This window comes from Arabidopsis lyrata (assembly GCF_000004255.2).
Source record: "Arabidopsis lyrata subsp. lyrata unplaced genomic scaffold ARALYscaffold_6, whole genome shotgun sequence".
Lineage (NCBI taxonomy): Eukaryota > Viridiplantae > Streptophyta > Magnoliopsida > Brassicales > Brassicaceae > Arabidopsis > Arabidopsis lyrata.
The window spans coordinates 19,778,286-19,798,323 of NW_003302550.1; the positions used below are offsets into that span (position 1 = coordinate 19,778,286).

General features: G+C 34.2%; 1 protein-coding gene and 2 pseudogenes across 2 annotated transcripts; 2 read left to right on the top strand and 1 right to left on the bottom strand.

Annotated features, from left to right (window-relative positions):
- Positions 1–7,902: 7,902 nt before the first annotated feature.
- Positions 7,903–8,353, bottom strand: LOC110227197 (annotated as a pseudogene).
- Positions 8,354–10,219: 1,866 nt separating this feature from the next.
- LOC9310660 (SEC1 family transport protein SLY1) lies at positions 10,220–12,649 on the top strand. Of its 2 annotated transcripts, XM_021022176.1 has the most exons (3): positions 10,220–10,321; positions 10,473–10,519; positions 10,659–12,649. In XM_021022176.1, exons 2-3 carry the CDS (start codon positions 10,489–10,491, stop codon positions 12,500–12,502), a joined length of 1,875 nt encoding a protein of 624 aa, XP_020877835.1. In that variant the 5' UTR covers positions 10,220–10,321; positions 10,473–10,488; the 3' UTR covers positions 12,503–12,649. The 2 variants fall into 2 exon arrangements, with proteins under 2 accessions (XP_020877835.1, XP_020877834.1); XM_021022175.1 differs by having other exon boundaries at positions 10,226–10,519.
- Positions 12,650–15,069: 2,420 nt separating this feature from the next.
- Positions 15,070–17,160, top strand: LOC9310661 (annotated as a pseudogene).
- Positions 17,161–20,038: the final 2,878 nt, after the last annotated feature.

A 20,038-nucleotide genomic window follows, 5' to 3' on the forward strand; every position in this document is an offset into this window, starting at 1 on the left:
CAATCAGCAAATAATTTATACGTTTACCAAAACCTCTTACATTAGACAGTAGAAAACCGTCAATTTTGCTCCTATTTTTTTTATGGCTAAAGCCAAACCATCAATCAGCAAATTTCTAAGTTAATCAATAGCTCTTTCGTTAGGTTGCAGAAAACTTTCAAGTTTGCTCATTTACCGTTATAATGGTTATTGCAAAACTCTTCAATCAGCCAATAATTTTTACGTTTATCAAGAGCTCTTTCATCATACTACAAAAAATTGTCAACTTTTCTCTTTTTTTGTTAGAATAGTTATAGCTAAACTCTTCAATCATCAAATGATTTCTACGTTTATCAAAGATCTCTTTCATCAAACTGCGGAAAGCCGTCAATTTGCTTCTTTTTTTGTTATCATGGATATATCCAAACTCATCATCAATAAATGATTTATACGTTTATCAAGAGTTTTTTCATGAGTCTGTAGAAAACTGTCAATTTTACTCATTTTTTCGTTGTCATTTTTATAGCCAAACTCATCAATCAACATATGATTTATATGTTAATCAAGATATCATTAATCGGACTGCAGAAAGCCGTCAATTTTATCTCTCTTGTTTGTAATCATGGTTATAGCCAAACTCATTAATGAGTAAATAATTTTTACGTTTATCAAGACCTATTTCATTACGTTGCAAAAAACCGTCACTTTTGCTCCTTTTTTTTTTATTATCATGGTTATACCCAAACTCATTAATCAGCAAATGATTTCTACGTGTATTTTGATCTTTTTCATCGGATTGCAGAAACCATCAGTTATGCCCATTTTTCCGTTATAATGGTTATAGCAAAACTCTTTAATCTGCAAACGATTTCTACGTTTATAAAGAACTCTTTCATTAGACTGCAGAAAACCGTCAATTGTTTTTTTTTTTGTTATCATAGTAATAGCCAAACTCATCATCTGCAAAAGATTTATACATTTATCAAAAACTTTTTCATGAACCTGCAGAAAACTGTCACTTTTGCTCATTTTTTTCTTTATCATTGTTGTAGCCAACCTCATCAATCAACAAATGATATCTACGTTTATCAAGATCTCTTTCATCGACTATAGAAAGTCATCAATTTTGTCTCTCTTGTTTTTTTTAATGGTTATAGCCAAACTCATCAATAAACAAATAATTACGTTTACCAAGAGCTCTTTCATTACGTTGCAAAAAACATCAATTTCGCTCTCTTTTTTGTTGTTACCATGGTTATAGCCAAACTCATCAAATAGCAAATTATTTCTACACTTATCGAAAGCTCTTTCATCATGACGCAGAAATTCGTTATTTTTCTCCTGTTTTTTGGTTATCATTGTTATAGTCAAACTCATCAATCAACAAACGATTTCTACGTTTATCAAGAGATTTTTCATGAAGTTGAAGAAAACCATCAACTTTCCTCATCTTGTTCTTTTTAATCATGATTATAGCCAAACACATATATCAAAAAATAATTTCTACGTTTATCAACATTTCTTCATGAGACTGAAAGAAAACGTCAATTTTGTTTATTTTATTTTGTTATGATTGTTATAGACAAACTCATCAATCGGCAAATAATTTTTACATTTATCAATAGCTCTTTCATCAGGTTGCAGAAAACTATCGATTTTGCTCTCTTTTATTGTTATCATTGTTATAATTAAAGTCATCAATCAACAAATGATTTCTATGTTTCTCAAAACCTCTTTCATCAGGCTGTAGAAAACTGTCTATTTTGCTCTTTTTTTTTTTTTTTTTTTTTTTTTTTTTATCAATGTTATAACCAAACTCATCAATCAGCAAATGATTAATACGTTTTTGAAGAGCTATTTCATTAGATAGTAGAAAACTGTCAATTTTACTCTTCTTGTTTTGTTATCATGGCTATTGCCAAACTCATCAATCATCAAATGATTTCTATGTTAATCAAGAGCTCTTTCATTAGGCTACAGAAAATCTTCAATTTTGAGAGATAAGATAATGTTATAAATGGTAAAAAAATAAGATGATAATCATTAAAAAAAAAAAAATTCCAAGACAATAAGAAAACAACGAATGTCACCATTCCTCCAAGGCATTCTCTTTGCGTGTGACGATAGGTACTTCGTCGTTCTCAGGATTCATGACACCCGGTTTATAACATCAAAATCAGTTAACGTTCCGTCGAAAATTTTAGAGTTTTGATTGTGGACGACAAAAAAATAAAAAGTAATTACCAACAAAGCATCTCGTCGGTAATACTGAGATCCAGATTCAACCTAATTATCAAAACCTCATCAATCATCAAATTATTTATACATTTATCAAAAGCTCTTTCATTAGGCTGCAGAAAATCGCTATTTTACTCATGTTTTTTGTTATCTTTGTTATAGCCAAACTAATAAATCAGCAAATGTTTATTGTTATCTTCAGTAAATGATTTATTTGCTTATCAAGAGCTGTTTCATCAGACTTCAGAAAACCATCAACTTTGCTCCTCTTGTTTTTTTTTTCTAAATATTGTTATAGCCAAAATCATAAATCAGAAAGTGGTTATAGTTAAAACTCATCAATGAACAAATTATTTTTACGTTTACCAAGAACTCTTTCATTACGTAGCAAAAAACGTCTATTTCGCTCTTTTTTTTTGTTATCATGGTTATAGGCAAACTCATCAATCAGCAAATTATTTATACATTTATCGAAAGCTCTTTCATGAGGATGCAGAAAATCGTTATTTTTCTCTTGTTTTTCAATTATCATTGTTATAGTCAAACTCATCAATCAACAAACGATTTCTACGTTTATCAAGAGCTTTTTCATGAAGTTGACGAAAACCATCAACTTTTCTCATCATGTTCTTTTTAATCAATGATTATAGGCAAACACATATATCAGAAAATAATTTCTACATTTATTAACATTTCTTCATGAGGCTGAAAGAAACCGTCAATTTTGTTCTTTTATTTTGTTATTATTGTTATAGTCAAACTCATCAATCGGCAAATAATTTTTACATTTATCAATAGCTCTTTCTTCATGCTGCAGAAAACTGTCTATTTTGCTCTATTTTATTGTTATCAATGTTATAACCAAACTCATTAATCACCAAATGATTTATACGTTTACCAAAACCTCTTACATTAGACAGTAGAAAACCGTCAATTTTGCTCCTATATTTTTTTTTTTATGGCTATAGCCAAACTCATCAATGAGCAAATTTCTAAGTTAATCAAGAGCTCTTTCGTTAATCTGCAGAAAACCTTCAATTTTGCTCATTTACCGTTATAATGGTTATTGCGAAACTCTTCAATCAACCAATGATTTTTACGATTATCGAGAGCTCTTTCATTAGACTGCCAAAAATCGTCAACTTTGCTCTTTTTTTTTTTGTTAGAATGGTTATAGTTAAACTCTTCAATAGCCAAATGATTTCTACGTTAATCAAAGACCTCTTTCATCAGACTGCGGAAAGACGTCAATTTTGCTTTTTTCTTTTTTTGTTATCTTGGATATAGCCAAACTAATCATCAACAAATGATTTCTACGTTTATCAAGAGCTTTTTCATGAGCCTGCAGAAAACTGTCACTTTTGCTCATTTTTTCGTTATCATTGTTATAGCCAAACTCATCAATCAGCATATGATTTCTACGTTAATCAAGATATCATTAATCAGACTGCAGATTGCCGTCAATTTTATCTCTCTTGTTTGTAATCATTGTTATAGCCAAATTCATTAATGAGCAAATAATTTTTACGTTTATCAAGTGTTCTTTCATTACAATGTAGAAAACCGTCACTTTTGCTCATTTTTCTTTGTTATCATGGTTATAGCCAAACTCATCAATCAACAAATGATTTCTACGTTTATCAAGATCTCTTTCATCGAACTGCAGAAAAGCGTCAATTTTGCCTTTTTTTTGTTATAATGGTTATAGCAAAACTCTTCAATCGGCAAACGATTTCTACGTTTATTAAGAGCTCTTTCATCATACTATAGAAAACCATCAATTTTGCTCTCTTTTTCCATCGTGGTATAGCCAAATTCATCATTAGCAAATGATTTCTATGTTTATCAAGAACTTTTTCATGAGCCTGCAGAAAACCGTCAATTTTGCTCTTTTTTTTCGTTATCATTGTTATAGCCAAACTTATCAATCAGCAAATGATTTCTACGTTTATCAAGATCTCTTTCATCAGACTGTAGAAAACCGTCAATTTTGGCTTTCTTGTTTTGTTATCATGGTTATAGACAAACTTATCAATGAACAAATAATTTTTACGTTTATCAAGAACTCTTTCATCATGTTGCAAAAAAACCGTCAATTTTGCTCCGTTTTTTGTTATCATGGTTATAGCCAAATTCATCAATCAGCAAACTATTTCTACATTTATCAAAAACTCTTTCATTAGGCTGCAGAAAATCGCTATTTTGCTCCTGTTTTTTGTTATCATTGTTATAGCCAAACTTATGTTCAACAAATGATTTCTACGCTTATCAAGAGCTCTTTCATTAGACTCCCAAAAACCTTCAACTTTGCTCCTCTTGTTTTGTTATCATGTTTATCAAGTTCAACCGGTTGGATCAGGTTTTATTAAATTATTTTGTCATTCAGTGTGAAATTAATAATAAAATTATGTAACTTCTGTAGAGTGAAGGTTTTTTTTTAAAAGTAACTTAACTATATTGTAATTATCAAATAATTTTACTATTAATTTTAAAATAAAATATACATTATGGACCAACCATTATAAATAACTATTATATATCAGAATTTAATTGATCAGTTTTGAATCACTAATGATCTTGACTCATTTTCTATTCCGTATACCAATAATATTCACTCATTTTCTATTCTGTATACCAATAATATTCTTAATTCTTCTTCTTCATCTTCATTGGTCTCAAGATCCTCGGCCAAGTTCAAATATGAAGTAAGTATTCAACATCTGCGGTATCTCCCTTGTTTGTACAAGTAAAACCACTAACTGACTCAGAAATTGAGGTTAACATATAAACAAAGGCATGCATGACTACAAACTAAACGAAAAAAGTTTAGATGAAACAAATGCATGATCACCATAGCATTGGTGAAGCGACCTCAGGGTAACAACAACAATAACTGAGTGCCTGATTCAGATTCAAACATTCGCGTTCCCTTAATGTTATCTCCTCTCTTTCTTTTACCGGTATGTAAGAGTGTTCCATCCGTTCCTTCTCATTCCTCTATAGATACAATCATAACTTTTGTGTTCTTTATCACCTGCAAAAGAAAGATTTCAAGATACTAAAGAATGTAGAACATGTTCTTTTCATCCTCATCTCCAGCTACGTGCTCAAGTAACGTTGTTAACATTTCATATCATCACAATCTTCTTCTTTCTCTTCCAATTAGGGTTTTCGATGCCATTTTGACCTTTCCTATTACATACATGCTCTCCACTGCGACCAATGTCGTATCTCCTTCACTATATAATTCACCATGGCTGATTCCGGTTGATGATAACACAAAGATAGAGCAAAAATGATATCAGAAACATGACTCTCAAGTAAACCGGAAAATCCTAACAAATCAAAACTTATATATATATAAAGTTTGGGTTTAGTACTTGTTTTAAATTTTAATTAAAAAAAATATTTCTTACAAAACAAATATCTACAAACACTAAATCAAGCACGCACACAAACAATCTAATCGTATACTTACAATTGATTTTTTATAAGTTTGTAGATGGAGTGATGAAGAATGTCGTGATCATAGGAAACATAAATCATATTGAACTAATTCACTTCTCCAAAAGCAGCTTGATCACACTCCACAGTATAAGAAAAAAAAAGGAACTTACAAAATAAACTCACGTTATGTAGAACTCATATTCCAAAATAATTCAAAAAAAAAGATAAAAAGTGATCTAAATTACATACATGCGGCATGAGCAGTGTTAATAATACGAATCAACTCTAAGTTCTGGCAACATGATCACTAAATTTAATAAAACTAAAACAATTTAAAAGCAAAGAGAAAGTTATATGAACAATTTTTAAAAATATCTAATTAAATACTACTATAGAGAGGAAATCTTTAATTAATCATATAAGTGTCTATATGTATATAATAAACATATAATTTAAAAATAGTATGTGGGATGAAAATCACACGTCAATATATTTAAGAATAAAAGAACTTTGTGGCTTTTTTTTGATTTTCATCCTTTTCCAAAACTACCCTTACAGATTTTAATTTTTTTTAATTTTAATTCAGAAAAAAAATATATTTCAAATTTTTAAATATATGGTGGACAAATTATAATCATAATATAATTATTTAAATATTAGTACCTTGACGAATTTACGAATTTACGAATATTGACTTTCTTAATTAAACAATTTCGAGATAAAATATTCACATCATTATTTGCAAATTTTAAAGTCTTTATCAAATTCGTACAATTTTATGTTCACCAAAAAAACATTCGTACAATTTTATCGTTATATTCTTGCAAAATAAAATCGAAGTCAAATTTGTTAGAGACTAGAATTTAACCCGCGGTATACCGCGGAGCTATATTTTTTAAAAAAATGTAATGTTATTTTTTAAAAGACTAACTGAAGATATATCATATTAATTTGTATTTTTAAATGTAGATATCTATCTATCAATTTTTGAAGTATAGATACGAAAACATACATTTTTTTTTAAGTAACGATGTATGGTGGATTTTAAAATTTTGAATATTTTACTCTGCAGTATACCGTGGGTCGGTTTTTTTATAACTAAAAATTTTAAATTTAAGTTGGATTTGTTTTGTTAATATTGTTTCTTTTTTTTTGTGTTTAAGATTGTATAATTGTATTTTGATTTTTAATTTTAGGATTTCATCCGTGATATACCGTTATTTATTAATATCGACCCAAACCCGTCATCCCATATAAACCCGTCTATATTATCTCGTTAGCTAAATTATTAGTATTATAAAATCCAAGAAAATAAATTATTATTGTTATAAAATCTAATAATTTTAGGATCTCATCCGTAGTATACCGTTCTTTGAACGATTTTAAATTTATACTACTAATATATATTTTAAATTTATATTATAAAGTATATGATTTCAAGTTTTTTGTGTTTTTTTATTTAAATAAAACAACGGCTTAAATGATGATAGATATAGTTCTTTTCCTGTATGTGTATTTGATTTTTCTATGTGAATATTTTGATTATTATAAATTAGTATTTTTATTGCTATGCAAAATGTTAATATAAATATTTGCTATAAATTTTTTTGAAGATATATGGAAAGATTGTGTAAATATTTTTAGAAACAAATTAGGCAAGATATTGTTTGGTTAATATCTTTTATTTAAATTTTGTAAAATTAATAATAAATGCCAATGACATTCTTTGTAAATACTGCCCAACCCTAGGATTTATTTGCTAAAAGTGTTCCAAAAATGTATATATAGATTTTGTTAAAGATTTTTTGTAAACTTTAATCTTTTGCGTAAGAATCATAGATATCGTATCCAATAAATTTAATCCAAAAAATTTCATAAAGTATATAATAGATTAAAGTTTAATGAAATATCACTTACTTATGAGATGAAATAATGACACATAAAATATTGTGAAAAGATTTTTAAAATCAAATTGATGTGTTCGTCAAATAACTCCGGCCCTAATAATTTCACTTCTTACATATCCATAAACGTTTTAAATAGTATATAAGCTAAATGACATATAACACAACATGTTTTATAATTCATAAATAAAAACATTCACATTTGTCATATGTATCTACGTTTCTAGTTATAAAATCCTTAATACAAATGATAAGGTTGCTACAAAATTAAACGAAACAAATAAAACCACTAAAGCAAGTACCACCATCTCCACCGCTAGAACATACCGTACCTTCAACCACCTCCACCACCACTGTATCCTCCACCATCTTGAGAACAATCTCTCGCCATATGACTTGATTCACTACACCTAAAGCAAGTACCATCACCACCACCTCCTCTACCACCATATTCTCCTCAATAATTTCCACCACCACGTCCTCACCTCCACAGCCAGAACCACCACGTCCACCAGATGAACCGCCATTATTTCACTGAACAGGAGCACCCTCGGGTCCAGAAACTTCAACAGCCTTCAGACGAATGGCGTTGTCAACCTCAACCTTGAACTCAACAGATTCATCAACGGCAAGGCTACGAAATTTCTCAGATCTAATGGACTGGTGAACGAAGAGATCGTCACCACTCACCACCGTCGTCTGGTGTGATGAAACCAAACCCCTTGTGTGTATTAAACAACTTCACCGATCCCTTGCGTCTCTCTCCTTGACTCATATTTTCATCACCGCCGCTATTCGGATCAAAGTCTCTGACGACCAAAAATCACTGATCAGCTATTTTTCCTATCTCTCATAATAAAATATATAAATTAAAGTCAAAATAGGTTAATGGCAATTAAATTAACAAAAGAATATAAAATTACATGTTCATAGCATATTCAATCCTTTAGTCACCTAAAACTGAAATTAAAAAAATATATTTGAATCTAAAATTTTAAAAAATAATACAACAAACAATCTAGCAAATATAAAAGAGGTTAGATGAAAGCCTAACTCCTATAAAGATGCGATTGAACTTTTTGATCCATGACGAAAACATTTTACCATAAAATACACAAATTAACTCTCACGTCAGTTGTATTCTTCTCTCCATCGATTCAAGTATTAATTTCCATACACCCAAATTATGATTGAACGTAAAAATCATATGTGGAGATTGCAGCATCTTCACTAATCAAAACTAAAACAATCAAACCCTAAAGTTTTCTCTCACGATTACAAGGATTCAAAGTGATAGAATTGCTTAAAAGCCCAGTATCTATTTAACAATTTTATCACGGTAGACATACCTATGCAATCTCGACCGATCTCGTTTTAGAGAACTCTGTTTTTCCCGAGCTTAAGGAGGGGTTATTGGTTCATAGATTTATATGGAATTAGAAATCCAAACAAAAATCATTTGTTATTCAATCATTGATTTTAAAATCCTAATTAAATTCATGTGTTATTGGTTCTATGATTTATAAATACTATTTAAAATCTTATGTTATTCGTTTAGTCATTTGTTTTTGGATTTGAGAATCCAAATTATGTTTTAAATGGAATTGAATGGAATTGAAAGAGAAAAATAGAAGGATTCAAATCCATGGGTAAACACATGTTATTTCAAAATCCATATATCTTGATTTCATAATTAATAGAAATTTTCAAATTCTATATGGATTTACAAATTAACAAACTAATAACACCCCCTAAAAATAGACTCAATATGTTTTAGAAAGCAAATTAATGTTAGAGTTTCTAAAAAACAAAAAGAAAAGCATATAAATAATTCATAACAAAATACAAATATATATATATATATATATATATAGTTAGATTAGAGATTACCTTCTGGTAGACATCTAATCAAAAAAAAAAAAAAAACTCTTGTATTATCTTTAAAATATTAATTTTTTAATTGGAAAATTTCTAATTATGAATATTCACTTCGTTATATGGAATTTATCTTCAAGATTTAAAAAGAGAAAAAAGAGAGACTTATTATCCAGCCAACGTTCTTAGAATTATTAGGGTATCTAGTTGTTTATGTGAATTTTTGATGGTTTTTGTTGGATAAAGGGATTTGTTTTATGTGTGTTTTCGAAAAAAATGCAACAAATACTAGTTTGGTTTATCTTTCATAACATGCATGTAAGCATTCTCTTAGCCTAAGCGAAAAATATAAAAGAAAAACCTTCCCCTTCTAAGACAAGTAAAAGGCCGAAGCCCTATGAACCTATCTTCCTCATAGTCCTAGTAGAATTTTGAGTCAGTTAAGTTCATCCTTACGATTGATTACTTCTTTGGTGATGTTCTCTGGTGATGGTCAGAGAAATATTCGTTCTGTTTGTACACATATTTATCAAAGAATTGAATTGAGATAGGAGAAAAAAGAACGAACCAGTGCCGATACGAGGAAGCCACTTGGGAGTTTGGAGAAGTATTGTTATCCATGAAAAGACGAGGCTGCTTGCATCCGTTGCAGAATGATCTAAATGCGTAATTCCCAATCTCCTTCTCTTCCGTCTCCCATTGAGAACGGGCCAATTTTATCATAAACTGATTCTGCCCATCGGCCCATTAAACCATTAGGCCCATTTGATTTCCTCCTTTGCATCAGAAATCGAGCTTCTTCCGTGTTCTCCTCTTCAATTTGGGGCTAGGTGATGTGATTATCGTTACGTTTCTTCATCACTCATCAGTGATTCTGGGTTTGAATTTTCTCTAGATCTCTTTGTTTCTGCTGTTTTTCATTGTTTGCCTGAATTTCTCAAAATTCATTTCGTGGATCTGCGTTTCGCAAAGGGAGATACAGAGAGGAATAGCTCAGAATTGACAAGTTGTTTTTTTTCTCTAATCCAGCGAATCTCAAGCTTCCATGGCTCTCAATCTCCGTCAGAAACAGACTGGTAATTCTCTATCGTAGTTGTGTTCGATCTATGGATCTTGTTTTATCATAGTACAATGTATAGGCTGAATTTTGTTTTTAGGAATCTGGAAATTTAGAGAATTCTGGTTTCTTATGAGTAAATGTTAATGTTAATGCAGCATGTATAATCCGTATGCTAAATCTGAATCAACCTCTGAATCCAAGTGGAACTGCGAATGAAGAAGTTTACAAGATCTTGATCTACGACACATTCTGTCAAAACATTCTATCACCATTGATCAATGTCAAGGATCTGCGTAAGCATGGAGTTACACTCTACTTTCTCATAGACAAAGATCGAAGGCCCGTTCATGATGTCCCTGCTGTCTACTTTGTTCAACCCACTGAATCCAACCTACAGAGGATCATAGCTGATGCTTCTAGATCTCTCTACGATACCTTTCATCTGAATTTCTCGTCTTCGATCCCTCGCAAGCTTCTTGAAGAGCTAGCTTCCGGGACTCTCAAATCTGGTTCTGTTGATAAAGTCTCGAAAGTGCATGATCAGTATCTGGAGTTTGTGACTTTGGAAGATAACTTGTTCTCTCTGGCTCAGCAATCTACCTATGTTCAAATGAATGATCCATCAGCCGGGGATAAAGAGATCGAAGAGATAATCGAAAGGGTTGCTAGTGGTTTGTTTTGTGTCTTGGTAACGCTCGGTGTTGTCCCTGTTATCCGGTGTCCTCGTGGTGGACCGGCAGAGATGGTGGCTTCTTTGTTGGATCAGAAACTGAGGGATCATCTTTTGTCCAAGAACAATCTGTTTACTGAAGGTGGCGGTTTCATGAGCTCGTTTCAGCGTCCGCTCTTGTGCATTTTCGATAGGAATTTTGAGCTCTCGGTTGGGATTCAGCATGATTTCAGATACCGGCCTCTTGTTCATGACGTTCTCGACTTAAAGCTCAACCGATTGACCGTGCAGGCAGAGAAAGGAGGAAAGAAATCGTTTGATCTGGACAGTGCTGACCCATTCTGGTCAGCAAACAGTTCTCTGGAGTTTCCAGAAGTCGCTGTGGAGATTGAAACGCAGTTGAACAAGTACAAGAGAGACGTGGAGGAGGTTAACAAGAGAACCGGCGGTGGGAGTGGCACTGAGTTTGATGGGACAGATCTGATGGGAAACACCAAACATCTCATGAACGCTGTGAATTCGCTCCCGGAATTAACTGAGAGAAAGCAAGTGATTGACAAACACACCAACATTGCAACCGCGCTCCTAGGACAGATCAAGGAGAGATCTATCGACGCTTTCACTAAGAAAGAAAGCGAGATGATGATGAGAGGTGGAATCGACAGAGCTGAACTTATGGCTACTCTAAAAGGCAAAGGTACAAAGATGGACAAGCTCCGGTTTGCAATCATGTACTTGATTTCCACAGAGACCATAAACCAATCCGAAGTGGAATCCGTGGAAGCAGCATTGAACGAAGCCGAGGCTGACACAAGCGCGTTTCAGTACGTGAAGAAAATCAAATCCTTAAACGTATCTCTTGCAGCTTCTTCAGCGAACTCAGCGAGTAGAAGCAACATTGTAGACTGGGCCGAGAAGCTTTACGGACAGTCTATAAGCGCAGTCACTGCAGGAGTGAAGAATCTGTTATCTAGTGATCAACAATTGGCAGTGACTCGAACCGTTGAAGCTTTAACAGAAGGAAAACCAAACCCAGAGATCGACTCTTACCTCTTCCTGGACCCAAGAGCTCCAAAGTCTTCTAGCTCCGGTGGTAGCCACGTGAAGGGACCGTTTAGAGAAGCTATAGTGTTCATGATCGGTGGAGGTAACTATGTTGAGTACGGGAGTTTGCAGGAGCTGACTCAGAGACAGTTAACCGTTAAAAACGTTATATATGGAGCCACTGAGATTCTTACCGGAGGTGAATTGGTGGAACAGCTTGGACTTTTGGGAAAGAAGATGGGATTGGGAGGTCCGGTCGCTTCAACGTCATCGTCTGGTCACTGAGTGTTAGACACTGTTGCTTTCTCTTTTTCTTTTGGCTTTTCAGAGAGTTATATTTTGTTTCCTACATCAATGAAAAATTTATAAATCTCCGTTGCTATTATTGAACAGTTTTTAAAACAATCTTGTTATAGAAAAATTTCTTCTATATGACGGTGTGTACCATGTACGTATTTTATTAAAGGATTTATTTGTGATCAAATTTTTTTCTTTTTCTTGGGTAAATCTGGTAGATGGTAAGATTCATAAATTTGATTTTAAGTAAAAAAAAGTAATTTAAGTAGCTAAGTTGTTATATTAGCAAATGATAAATAGTTATCAACAAATGTCTTTGAATGAAACTAGTTAAGGCCACATCCACTGCAGCGAACATAAGAACTGAAAGTGACATCATTTTTCTGAAGCAGACTACTTCTTTAGGTGATCTAGGTTGATCAATGGATTAAGAGGTCGATAGAGTGACACCCAACAAGGTCATGAAACTAATAAGCAAAATAATCAGTTTCTTAAAATGCTTTTATTGACTATGTGGCTGACTGTTATAAAAGCTTGTTGGATTTTTGCTCCACATTAAACATACTGATGGGTAGATAATAAAAAATTCCCATGCAGTCAAAAAGGGTTATGTAGAAAGAATAGTCGTCTGCGTAGACTAATGCATAAACGTAGACATGAGTATAAGATGAAGTAATAAACCTGATTTGGAGAAATTACCTTAAAAACTATTTTCTCCATGACCTTTTCATAGTATGGCAAAGCTTCCTTGAGTTTCCCAACATCCATAAGCGAGTCCCCCTTTTCTATTGCCTGTTATATCACAGTAGACTAAATGATAAGGGATCTAAATGAAACCTTTCTGGTACTTGTACCTCTAAATATCTGGAGTAAATGGCTCTGTAGACCCTATCTTAACAACATTGGACAAGTAACTTCTTCCCCCTCAGGGTTTTTGAACAAACTAATACAGCACATATCTTTAGATGGGCCAATCACATAACGTCTTAGAGATGTTGCTAGGTCTTGGGAAAACTCCCCATGTAGAAACTTTGGGCTTATATACATGAGAGTTACCATCTCCTTCTTGCTCCACCTCCTTTTCTTTCTTAGCAAATCTTGTTTGATCACCAACAATAAGCTCCACCTCAGGTAGGTCTCCTTGAGGAAGATAGTCAACAACAGGAACAAGTCCCGCTGGAAGTCCCCTTGTGCTCTTCTTATCAGCAAAGCCAAGCCCAATGAAATCAATGCTAGAGAGTAGAGACTTTCAATTCTTTCTTCTTACCATCAATATCTTCATCAACCTTATTTGATGATCTAACAAAACTTTGCTCTGTACTAGCTGAAACCAATCAGGAATCAAGATCTCGAGATCAAGTGTTTTGATTGAAGTTGTAACATATTTGAATGTCAAATCAAATATACATCAAACAAGCACTTCAATGCCTAACGTAAAGAACAATTCTCCAATAATACAGCTAAAATTCAAAGACTTTACTCCTAATTCCAATCAGAAGCCAAGGAACGAAAAACACATGATCATACTAAAGCCTATTAGAAAAGTGCATTGTTCTACTCAAAGCAAAGAAAATTGCAAGAAATTTTATGCAAGATATGGTTTTACTGAACTGGGTTGAGCTTCCTCGACACCATCACTCTTTCCTTTTCTTATAATCATTGGCTTTTTGCATAGCAGCTTTAACCGAGAGCGGCAATTCCCCGTCGCCTGCATTTTTCTCTCCTTCTTTTTGCTCCGATTTCGATTTTTTATAAGCTTCGGCTTTCTTCAATGCGGGATTCACGGCGACCTCAACCTCCGACGAGCTATCCGGCGAGGACGAGTTGCTCCGAGTTCGGAAAACAGAGAGTTTCAAGGATTTTGGTTGTGGAGATGGAGACAAGAAGAAAGAGGGAGAAGAGAGCCAAGGGTGGTTCAAAGAAGCCATGGTTTGGTGGAGAGAAGAGCTGGTTAGCCATTTTTTGGAGTGGTATGGTATCACGAGACAGACTCGTGGGTCGTGGCTGCAACATCCATTTCATCTTTGGTCACTGAAGCGCATAGCTCAGTTCGTTTTTCCGGTTTGGTTCGGTTCTAATTTTTTTTTTTTTTTTTTTTTTTTAGTTCTGTCCAATTAATTCATAAAGAAATTGATTTTGGATTTTGTTTGTATTTGAATAAAAAGATTTAACATAAACGAAATTAGATTTTTTTTCTAAACAAAGATATTAACTTTTAATTAATTGCAGTTTATTTGATTTGATTCAACAAAATTCTAATTGGTTTTGGTTCTGGTTTGATTTATTTAGTATAAGAACATTTTCACCATTTAAGTTAGAAGAAATTTATAATATTTTGATTTAGTATTGTTTGGTTCGGTTAGGTTCATTTTGTATGTTAGAGTTTTTTTAGTTAGATTTTTACTGTATAATGTGAATTTTATTTATTGGACCTATAAAAATACTTCTTATAATATTCTATTATTGGTAAAAAAAAAAAAAAAAAAAAAATCTATGATATTTTAGCATATGAATATAATATTATACCAAAAAAAGGCAAAAAATCAAAAGAAATTAAAGTAGAGGAGCAACAAAAGCAAAACAGCTGATTGATCCTTTCCCATATTCTTCTGTAAATTGTCTTCGTCTCCACCTTCCATCTCACCCGTTCTCTTCGGAAAACACAGCGACGGAGGATTCAAATTACGCCCTCTAATTCGTTCCTGAAAATCTGGAATCGGCCGGAGCGAATCTCGAAGCTTATGATCTCGAGTTGTGAGGATCCTTTTTTTTTTTTTTTTTTTTTTTTTGTATAATTCTCTCAGCTCTTTTAAAGATTATCCCGATCGATTTCGGTTTCTGTAGGATTGAGACGATTTGGTTAATCATGTTTCTCCCTAGAAATGATCGATTTTAATAGCTCAGAACAGATGATTGAAGATGATAATTCAACTGTTGAGTTTGACCAGCCAATCAAAATCTCAAGTTTTTGATAATCAAGTTCAATTATGATATTCTTGTGTTTCAAACTTAAAAGGAAGTTAAAAGGGTAATGGTTGGTATCTGCATCTTGAGATAGATTCAATACATCCTTTGTTGTTATTGGAGATAGAAGCCTCTTTGCTTAGATTTGCCCTTTAACTTAGGTTATGAAGTTGACCTCTTTCTAACTTATTGCAGGTTAAAGAGTGGTGCTTTTTAGTTCTGGGAAAAGAGGTTGGGGGATGGCTGGTAGAGAGGATACTAATGCATCTGCACAAGAGTTCTTAAACAGGGAAGCCACTGAGATATGGAAGAGTGAATTGGAATCTCGTCGGTTGCAGGTAGATAGTTTAGAAGCTGAACTTGTTGATGTCAATGCTTACCTTGAGTTTGGTTCAGAAGAAGATGCCAGAAAGGAATTAGGGGTTCTTTCGGGTAGGGTCAGATCGACTGCAACAATGTTGCGCTATTTGAGATCAAAAGCTGGAAACTTGGCCATTCCTGATCTAGCGAATGTGTCATCCGGTGTGGAATAGATTGAACTGAAAGGATTAAACCTTCTCGAGAAAGATGGTGGTTCATCTTCTGAAGGGGAGAGGAACACTAGAAGGTACCATGGTTCCTTGGGTGTAGAGGATGGAGCCTATACTAATGAGATGCTCCAATCCATAGAAATGGTTACTGATGTGCTGGAATCTCTTGTGAGGAGGGTTACAGCAGCAGAATCTGAGACGGCTGTTCAAAAGGAGAAGGCACTTTTGGGCGAGGAAGAAATCAGTAGGAAGACAGTCCAAATCGAGAATTTGTCCTCGAAGTTAGAAGAAATGGAACGATTTGCTCATGGGACTAATAGTGTTCTAAATGAAATGCGGGAAAGGATTGAGGAACTAGTTGAAGAGACGATGAGACAAAGGGAAAAAGCTAAGGAAAACGAAGAGGAGCTGTGGCGTGTGAAGAGAGAGTTCGAGTCGCTTAAAAGCTATGTTAGTACTTTTACCAATGTCAGAGAAACACTTCTTTCATCCGAGAGACAATTCAAAACCATTGAGGAGCTCTTTGAAAGGTCAGTCTCATTTATGCAACCGTTTCATCACTCCTTAACCACAAAGACTAAATCTTTCCTTTACAACAATTTATCAACATTGCAACCTTTTCATCCCCAGCTATTGTGTCTCCGTTTTTCCAATTTTGTTAATGGTGAAGCAGGTTGGTCACTAAGACGACACAATTAGAAGGTGAGAAGGCACAAAAGGAGGTTGAAGTTCAGAAACTGATGGAGGAGAATGTGAAATTGACGGCACTTCTCGACAAGAAAGAGGCTCAGCTTCTAGCTTTAAATGAACAATGCAAAGTCATGGCTTTGAGTGCATCAAACATTTGAATTTGCTATCTTTGCATTGTTGTTGACTCATCTCTTATTGCCATCTTTCTATTCTTGAGACAAATGCTTTCGCAGAAGAGAAGATCTTCGAGATGATGCAATATTCTTCCTTCATTGTTCTTTGTTTCAGATAAAAACATTCTTGTAACCTTTATCTGTAGATTATCATGGTTTATGCCTTTATACAAGAATGTTCCATCTTTGTTTTTTTCTCTAAAACAGGAGGTAGTTCTTGTATAAGGTTAGATGAAAATTTGGTTTGTTAACTTCTGATAATTGCTTCAATTTTGAGACTTTCGATTTAGGGTTTGAGTTTGGGTTTATTGTGAAATTGATTGTCGTGTGGTAAATAACAATCATTCGTTCGGTTCTCTTCTATGAGCCAGGTCTTGTTACGTGCCAAATTCGAATACCTCTCGTTCTCGTCAAAGCCATTTCCGCCATGTCGGTGAGTTTTTCAAATCCGTACTCGTCTTCCTCGCTGCTCGAAACGAATTAATCAATTTCATTGGATGTGATTGTAGTCTGAAGAGGAACTAGCTCAGGAAATTGAGCTCTATGTCACTAGGGCTCGGGATCCCAATCAAAACTTGTAGAAAGCTGCTCTGGAAAATTTCTGGTAAATTCTTGATTGTCCTACGTTTTGTTAGATTTAAAGATTGATTGTCCCACGTTGTCTCAATCTAACCTCATTGTTGTTTTTTTTTTCCATTTTTGTTTTCTTAGGAAACGCATCCCACCATCTAATTCACCAATTCATACAGTTCCAGAAACACTAGACTTTCTCCGTCCCCATTATGGGACCCTTAAAGATCTTCTTAACGAGATGGATCACTCGAGGGTATTATTTTATACATTTGAAGTCTCAACATCTTCTATGTTTCTTGGGTTTGGCTTAAAGTTTTCTTTTGCTATGCTTGCAGAATCACTTGGCTGACATCCTGTCTGTCTTAAACCTTGGTGAGTGTGACAAGGCTTCATATCTTGACATAGTAGATTGGCCAGAGTCAGGAGAAAAATCAGTTAATAAGTTGAGCATGAACGAATTGGAGGCGGAGCTTAGGAAACATAAGTTGGAAGAGAAAGGAAATTGATCAGATATGGCATTGCGTTTAGCTTTATACATTCGGAAGACTGAAAATGGGTATTTTCGAAAGCTACGAGGTAAACCAATTCCTGAGTTGATGGATTTTCGTTTAAAAAGTGAGCTTAGGTTACATTTGTTAAGTGTATCTGGAAGTAAGGATGAGTTAGTTCTGCGCTTAGCTAAAGCGGTAAATTACGGAGTTAAAATAACTAAAGATGAGAAATCACCAGCTCCCTCCACCTGTGTGGATAGAGAAGAAGAAGTGAAAGGTGTAGACTACCCAATAGCCTTCCTGGATTTGGAGTTTAAACATTATACGATTCTAGAGGTTGGGATTGTCCTTGTGGACCCCAAGACGTGGAATTATAAAGAGTTTAGTGCAATTATAAGGCAATCAATGGAGTTTATGGAGTCCTATGTTGGCCGGTCCAGTCTCCCTAGAACAACTCTAGAGGACACGAGTTCACCTTGGTTCAGGGATGCATACGAGACAATTTTTTATTGTCTTAACGGCAGGACTGTCATAGGTCACAACATCGAACACTGCGATATGGTGCTTATCAGAGACCGTTGCTTTGACATAGGTTTAAGAGCGCCAGGTTCTAAAGAAGTAATTGATACTTACAAGTGGATTAAGGATAAGACTAAGGATAAGACTATCAAAAACTTATATCCAAAGTTAAGACTAGCGGACCTTGCTCGCCAATTTGAGTTAGGTGAACAAACTCATAGAGCTATTGAGGACTGTTTCCTCAATATTGAAGTTTTCAAGAGAGTTTTAGCATCGAAAAACCTGGTAAGTTAATAAAAAAACATTTCATTATTTTAAGTATCAATTAATTTTAAATATAAGTTAATGTGTTTTGTGGTTAATTGTTTGAAGCTTGAAATACTTGGAACTGAAAAGAGCGACAATACTGTAAAGAGAAAAAGAGGAGGTTAATTTTCTTCAAGAAGCATTACAAATTGATGAGGCTAATGAAACTGTATGGGCTGTGAAGTTGAAGATCCTAAAGTGCTTACATCATTGAACAGACTTCGAACAGCTTGTATTGAGCTTTTGTGCACAACTATGGCATGGACTGATTTTCGAACGCAAACTCACAATGAACTAAGAGCCAAGATAATTTCAATGTTTTTCAAGTCTCTTACATGTAGAGCACCAGAAATCGTGGCGGTTGCTAAGGAGGGTTTAAGACAGGTTCGTCTTTTATCTTAATCAGGATTCTTGCATACACATTGTGGAAGTCGAAACTAACACAATCAAGATTTGTCTAGGGTTTTATTTTAGGGATACGATAAACGTGAATTCTCAAAGAACAACAGAAACAATTGTAACCAAAGATGGTGTTCTTGATCTTATTGATGAAAAGAGTAGTTTTGATCGTACAAGAGTTTGATCGTAAAAGGAAAAAGGTGTTTGTGCTGTAAGAGCTTTGTGTAGTGTAAATTCTAGAGCGATCTTGCTTGTCCCTTTTTTTGTGAAGACCTTGAATCGCTTTATATAGGGATAGTAAACCGCCTCTCCACCGATATTCTCGGAAGATTTCCATTTTCCTCGGAGTCGGCTTAGAATATTGCGGATAAGGATACTTTCCTTATTCTTCGGAAGCTTTTGGAAGATTTCCTGATTTGCAAAGATCCTTCAAGATTATTCCTTATCATTTCCGAGTATCTCGGAAATGATCCCTCTTTTTCGGAAATGATGCCGTTCTATTCGGAAGTGATACTATGGAAGTGAATTTTTAACCAAGTCTTTGCCTCGGGTGACTCTGAAGATTTCACCTCGGGTGACTCTGAAGATTTCACCTCGGGTGACTCTGAAGACTTCACCTCAGGTGACTCTGAAGATTTCACCTCGGGTGACTCTGAAGACTTTGCCTTGGGTGACTCTGAAGACTTCACCTCGGGTGACTCTGATGACTTCACCTCGGGTGACACGAAGACTTCGCCTCGGGTGACTTTGCAGACTTCGCCTCGGGTCACTCTGAAGACTTTGCCTCGGGTGACACTGAAGACTTCGCCTCGGGTGACTTTGCAGACTTCGCCTCGGGTCACTCTGAAGACTTTGCCTCGGGTGACACTCAACACTTCG